The sequence below is a fragment of the Cricetulus griseus genome, assembly GCF_003668045.3.
Source record: "Cricetulus griseus strain 17A/GY chromosome 1 unlocalized genomic scaffold, alternate assembly CriGri-PICRH-1.0 chr1_1, whole genome shotgun sequence".
Lineage (NCBI taxonomy): Eukaryota > Metazoa > Chordata > Mammalia > Rodentia > Cricetidae > Cricetulus > Cricetulus griseus.
This window is the reverse complement of record NW_023276807.1, coordinates 1,827,385-1,834,519: the sequence shown is the minus strand read 5'-3', so window position 1 is coordinate 1,834,519 and position 7,135 is coordinate 1,827,385. Positions and strand designations below refer to the sequence as shown.

Genomic DNA, 7,135 nt, shown 5'->3' with positions numbered 1-7,135 from the left:
GGAGGAGGGATTGTAGGAGCAAGGGGTTCAGGGGCATCACAGGAAAATCCAGAGAAATGGCTAGCCTGGCTCATGGGAACTCACAGAGTCTGAACCAACAACTAGGGAACCTGCATGGGACTAACCTAGGTCCTCTGCGCATGTGTGACAGTGTGTAGCTTGGTCTATTTGTGGGACTCATGGCAATGGCAGCATGGGCTGTCCTTGGTGCTTTGGCTAGCTCTTGGGAACATATTCCTCATGCTGGATTGCCTTGTCCACACTTAATACAGGGGGAGGTGTTTGGTCTTATGGCAGCTTGATATGCCATGCTTTGCTGATGCCCAGGAAAGGCCTGCCCCTTTCTGAGTGAATATAGAGGATTGAGGAGAGGCAGAAAAGTGTGTGTGTGTGTGGGGGGGGGTAGGGAGGAGAGGGAGAGAAGGCTTCTGTCAATATGTAAAATAAGTAAATAAATAAATTTAAAAAAAGAACAATTTTGCCAGGCAGTGTTGGTGCAGCACTCGGGAGGCAGAGGCAGGCCGATCTCTTGAGACTAGCCTGGTCTACAAGAGCTAGTTCCAGGATAGCCTCCAAAGCCATAGAGAAACCCTGTCTCAAAAAACCCAGGGGAAAAAAAGAAAAAGAAAAAAAGAACAATTTTAAATGGATCTGAGGGAAATAAATTTTCTTTCCCAATCCAACTTCTAAAACCAGAAAACACTAACAGTCTACTGTTAGTGTTTACTAAGGGCCAGGGTATGCTAATTACTAGATTGTGATAGTAAATAAGTGGTCCCTACAGGAGTTACAGGTAAACAAGGGGTTGCATGGATCTCAACTCACAGTTAGTTACTTTCTCACCTTGAGGACTCAGGCGATTTGGCCATTAGCAGCTTCTTCTTCTTCTTCTTCTTCTTCTTCTTCTTCTTCTTCTTCTTCTTCTTCTTCTTCTTCTTCTTCTTCTTCTTCTTCTTCTTCCTTCTTCCATTTTTTCATGTTTATTGGCCATTTGCATGTCATCTTTTAAAATTTTTTTATTAATTTACCTTTTACATTTCATGTCATTAACTTCTTTAGCTGTGGTTTGATGGCAGTGATGGATGATGGTGGGACTCTCATAGCAGGGCAATACTTTTCACAGAACAACAACAAAAAAAAACAAGCCTCACCATTTCCTGTCCCTGAGAAGCCATCTGAGTGCTTCATGTGCGTTTTAGAAAAACAAAGGACGTGTTCATGAGATAAACCCAGATTTGTTGCCAAGATTGATAGCTGAAGTCAAGGACTTTCACCAGATAGCTCTTGGTTCTATAAACAAGAATCCCAGGGATGGCAGGGTTCTCTTTCTCACTCACACACACCCTTATCTCTCTCCCCTTCCCCCAGCTCTCTTTCTTTTAGCTGGCCTGCCTTAAAAACTGGTTAAAAAAATTTAAATATATACAAAAGTCATAAGAACAATGCTGAACATCCAGTTGCAAAGCTCACTAACATTTTACTAATTTTATTTTGTTCATATTCCACTATGCATTCCTAAGATGCCTTTCTTATTTATGTAACCACGAGGTTGTGATTACAGCTATGAAAAGCAGTAAAAATGCTTCTGTATTTGAAACCCTGCCCATGTTTAACTTTCCCAGTAGTTTCAAATGTTCGTTTTTATTGCTAGTTTGAATCGGGATTCAACAGAGTTTTACAATATGCCGCATTCTGCTGTGTCACTTAAATTCTTATGTCGCCCTTCCTTCCTCCTCTGTACCATTTGCTGAAAAATGTCTGGTCATCTAACCATCAGCTTGTAGAATGTTCCATATTTCAGATTTGATTGATTGCTTCTTTATTGTGTCTTTTAGTCTCCCCACCCCCATAGTTAATGTTATTAGTATTTACACCTCCAAATACCCTGGTGACATGGAAGGAACTTACCACATCTCAGCCAAGAGGAAGGTAAATCAGTTTGCTGTTCTAAGAGACAGAGCATGGGGACAGCTTTCAACACATGAATGGTACCTGAGATGGGGCAATGGGTGAGATTGTCCAAGGATACTTCAGGATAGAGCATGGTGGGAAGTTAACACAAATTATATGGTTGCAGGAGGAGACTGCAAAGACCAAGAAATTGGGGACTGAAGGAGGGAAATCCAAGAGCTGAGTCCCAGGAGCTGAGATGGTTGAAGGAGATGGCCCTGTTTAGCTTGCACCATGCTTATAAAGCATGTGCAAATGATATGCAAATATTAATTAATAAAGTAAGAGGTAACTTTACATTTGGTATGATCCCAAGTTAGTAACCCAAAAGGTGTTTTGTGGAAGACACCGTATGTGACTTATTTGGGAGAAGAAAGATATAAAGATTGGTGGCAGTGAAAAAAATCAATGGCATTTATATCATTCCCCTGTAAAGGTCAGGGAACTTTGAGGAAGACGGGGCAGGAGATGTAAGAGCCAGAAGATGGGGCGAGATGCCATCTAGACTTGACACAACAATTTCAAACATGAACTAACCACCATGGTTACCTGTACTGACCTGCACAAGACTGGCCCTGTCAACAATGTCACAGGTGGGGGAAGGGCTCATGAGACACTATCCCTTGCTGCTGAACTATTGGCTATTGATAAGATTCTGGGAAAGGGGCAGTCACTGTCTTTGGTAGTATTTATACTGCTGAGCTGCCCCAGGCTCTGATGGGTGGCTCCATGGTCACTCAGATGGCCCCTGGTTAAACTACTCAGTTGGTTACAAAATAAAATGTATAGACAGGAATTAAGAGAGAAACAGTTGCAGTAGGGATATGGGAGAGGGTTGGGGGTAAGTAGTCAGTAAACATTGTGTACACGCTTGAAATTGTCAGTCAACACATTTAACTAATGAAAAGAAATGGGTGGAGTTGGAGTGAAAGTGAGACCGAAAACCTAAAGATTCTGTGAAATCCTTCTAGATACATATAAAACCCAGCCTTTTTATACTTGTATTTGAAGGCATTTATCTACACACTGAGCACCACATCCTGGACCCAGGATTTCTCACTAGACTCCGACTTTCTCACTGGCCCCATGTTGCTCACCAGTTAACATACTCACTAACCCTTCAGCTGGTCCAGTATTGGACTTTGGGGCTCACTGGAGTCACAGCACATGTGTGATGGAGCTTTCTTCTCTTCGAGTTTTTTCTCCAGAGCTATGGCTCAACAGTCTCAGCAGAATGATCAGCAGTTCTTGCTGACACCAGCTACCAACTGCCAGCTGCACAGAGGTCTGAGAACTTACATTTCTAGCAGTTTCTGGGAGCCCTCTACTAGTCTCAGCTCTAGGAGCTCCCTCAGCCAACTGCATTGCCCCCCTCAGTGACAAACCAAGCCAACCATCCTGGCTCTAGCAGGGATTCAAACCTTCATAATGTAGCAAACTATTGCAAAACATAAAGCTGCCCCCGGAATAGTCTTTAAATGTTTAGTTTGGTGGCTTTAAGTTTATTCTTTTGTGCAGCCATCACTACCACTAATCTCCAGAACTTCATCTTCCCAGGTGAAAACTCTTTTATGCCTCTTAAGCAGTAACTCCTCATTCTCTGATCTCCCCCAAAATATTACCTGTATTTCTGTGAATTCGGTTAGGTATTTCACACAAGTAGGATCATGAAGTGTTTTTCTTTTATGATATTTTTCACTTATCATATTTTCATCAAAGTTTATCCATGTTACAGCATGTCAGAATTTCCATCTTTCATGGCTGAGTAGCATCCACTGTACTTACAGGTCACATCTGTCCATCTGTTCCCGGAACCTTGGCTGCTACTCTGTATAAATAGTAGTTCACTTGCATTTCCTCCATTCTTTGGCCAAGCTGAATAACACAGTCACTATTTGAATCCTCAAATTCTTTCCGGCACATGCCTAGAAGTGGGATTGCTGAATCATACAGCCATTCTGTTTGTTGCTTTCAACGAATACCTACTTCTTATTGGATAATCTGCAAAGCACCATGTAGCAGAGCTTATGCATTATCTCAATTATTTCCCATACAAACCCTGCGAGGCAGATGTCACACCCACACCTTACAGACAACACAGTCATTTCAGAAAGAATAACTAGTTGCCCAACCATGGAGAAGCCCAATCATACTTTGCTCTTCATCTGTCTCCAATAACCCCAGGCAAAGTAGAACAGAATGCTGTAAACGGTGGCCCCACATTTTCACCCTTCCTTTACACTTCCTTTACCTCAGCGGTGTCCAGTGAGGTTCTGTAAGCTGCAGGGAGATGGACCCTCACTCTATAGGCTCTGAGCAGCAGCTCATTCTTCACAGACAGATACCATGTTGTTTTGTTGATGCACTTTTGACAAAGGTGGTCCTCTATGATAATTTCCTGTTTAGTTAGCAATCATTATAAATCTGATTCAACTTCTGAAAATAATGGATATTTGGTTTATCTATGAACAGCTTTCTGGAGTACCAGGTAATCAAGGTAGAATGAATAGAAGTGATTTTTCCCCTCCCTGTATGTTACAAGGCAAGGATATCAGATATAATAATGCTTTATACTGACTATAGAGGTAACATGACATCTAGGTGGTTGTGGAAATGTTCACTTATGTTAGGTAAGAATTAGTGGCATATAGGCTTAGGAAGAAAGCTTAATTTGATACTGCTATTTTTTATATAAAATCTACTTTTACTTATTTCATTGTTTGTTTTTTGAAACAGGGTTTCACTCTGTAGCTCTGGCTGGCCTGGCACCTGCTGGTCTAGAACTCACAAGACATCTACCTGCTTCTGCCTCCTGAGCGGATGCTAAGATTAAGTGTGTATGCCGCCACACTCAGCCTATATAAATAAAATCTAACTTCAGACAGAAAGATCTTCCCAGCCACAATCACAGGAAAGTCAGTTTCTTTCTGGTTTTGTTTTAAAGAACAAGACGATTCAAAAATCGAATAAGTATTTATTGTTCCAGAAGGTACATTGCTTTTTATACATATTTCATAAATGATACAGGATTGTACATGTGTTCAACATTTTGCTCACACCCCCCCTGCCTCCCACACCGCCCAGAGGAATCACTCATTGCACTGTGCCTCTCCTTCTTAAGAACCCTGCACACAGACAGGATGAATGGTTTAAAAATAACCCACACAACAAAAAGAGACGAGGAAGAGGGTGAACAACAGGAAGGAAGTAGGAGGCTGGGGACTGAGACATGCATCCTCTCTCTGTCATGCCAGTGAAGGGTGCTGTCAGAAGCAGCAGTCCAGGTTGGCCTTCAACCTCTGCAAGACACCTGGAGTCTGGGTTTGTCATTTGAAGGTTTTCTTTCATACGCAACGATCCCAAAAGGAGGAGGAAAAGGGAATCCCTTGCCCCACAAGGAGGGATGAATCACATGAAGGGAAAAGAAAAAGCCAAAAACCAATCAGCTGCTTGGCACACCCCCATCATTCTTGCCGTCCTGCCCCTGAAACAGTTAAAAACATGACAGTAGATAGAGATTTCTTAGGCTTTTCGAGTGCAGGTGCCATCTGGAAATATAGTAGAAAACATTCTGATAAGAGTATAAGATTAATTCTTCTGTCTCTCAATTTAATATTAAAAAAAAAAAACCAGGGTGGAGAAGGTAGGCTAAAGGAAGCCATAGAAAGGTATTCATGTATAAAGATAACTGCACCCTTTGAGATCCGCCCTTGAGTTACAGCCACTGTAGTGATAGAGTCGGGAGGGCTCACAATGGTGAGGAAGTGTGTGTCTTAGACTAACCAAGGTTATCTCGGTTCTGAATCAGCTGTGGAGTCATGATTTTTAGCTGATTTGTAAACCTTACACCCTCCTCATTTGGTAACACAGATGAACACTGGCCCTCTGACCTGTGATATGGGAGAAGTGGGGGTTATCAATGGGATCAGTATATAAAGAAGGGAATCTTTTCCTTCTCTGAAGACTAATTAGTAAAAAAAAAAATAAAACAAAAGACAATTAAAACCTCATGCAGTTGCCAGTGATTTCTAAACAGCGAGCAATTCAGAGTCCTGGGAGATAGACATGAGAACTCATGAAGAGATAATCCAACTGTCAATCATCAAACAGTCATAAGTTGATTCCAATGATTATTTGGATAAAAGTAGTGTAACCAGCAGGTTTACATAAGTAGGTAGCTGGTCAGAAGAGGGACTCAGGATGGAGAGATTCCTGGTAACTTCACAGAGACTGGGTCCAGCTTAAGATGAAGGCTAACCTTACTGGCTCAGACTCTGCCAACCACAATTCATAAGGATTTGCTTTCTTATATAGTTATTTATTCCTATGTCAAAAAAAAACTTTAAATAAAAAAAAAGCAAAAAAGAAAACTGCATCTTAGTGGGGTGCTGGTGTGTTAGTGTTTTGCAGAACTTGCAAAGATGCAAGAGACAAACACCCCAGCAACAACCTTGCTTCGTTCTCTCAGCTGTAACTGCGTCATTCTCATTTGGAAACGGAGATGCTTAAGACAAGATTCACAAAGCCCTTTGCACTTGTATTCCATGATGCCTGATCCTCAGAATTTAACATCCCTTTCTTCCCTAAGATCCTTTTCGTGTTTTGTTTTAGAATTAAAGGTAAAAACCCTCTCCCCCATGTGGCCCCCGCTTCCACCTGCAATGCTTTGATTAAAAAGGCATGAGTTATAAACAGGTGCTCTCTCTGCTGGGATTCACGATCTTCGCAGATCAGTCCTTTTCTCCGATCTGTCTGAGGGGCAGATGTATTTGCAGCGGGTCTCTCAGTCTCTTAAGGTCCATTTCTGCCTAAAATAGAGACAGCAGGTGAGCAAGGGTGGCCAGTCACACTTTCAGCAACATGCCTGCCTCCGGAGAGAGGGAACAGCCTCTCTGTCATTACTACAGTCAGAAGACTTCCTCAGGGACGCTGAAAAGTGGAAGACAAATGTCTATCACCCAAGACAGTTGTCCATCCTCCCAGAAAAGCAGAATGGCCATGGCCAGTATAAAGACCCCAGCCTAAGAATACAGGGACCATATCAGACATCCTTGACAGTATTCCTCAAAAACCTTTAGGAGGAATCAAACCTCTGCCATTTAAGACTTTGGTTACTCAATATTTTACTCAGTCAGTGATTTTTTTTTTTTTTTTTTAGATAGGTCTTTCTATGAAGTACTGGCTG

The 7,135-nt window shown here is 41.9% G+C and overlaps 1 protein-coding gene and 1 long non-coding RNA gene across 6 annotated transcripts in view; one reads left to right on the top strand and one right to left on the bottom strand.

Moving 5' to 3' along the window:
- The window catches only part of LOC118239622, a 43,735-nt gene that overhangs the window by 13,764 nt on the left and 22,836 nt on the right, over positions 1 to 7,135 (top strand). The gene's annotated exons all lie outside the window — the stretch shown is intronic.
- The window catches only part of Mcu (mitochondrial calcium uniporter), a 164,803-nt gene continuing 162,572 nt past the window's right edge, over positions 4,905 to 7,135 (bottom strand). For all 5 annotated transcript variants that reach the window (XM_027388325.2, XM_027388326.2, XM_035452218.1 and 2 more), the window contains one exon: positions 4,905 to 6,758. In XM_027388325.2, coding sequence (XP_027244126.1) covers positions 6,681 to 6,758 — 78 coding nt within the window. In that variant the 3' untranslated portion in view covers positions 4,905 to 6,680. The remainder of the gene's footprint in view (positions 6,759 to 7,135) is intronic.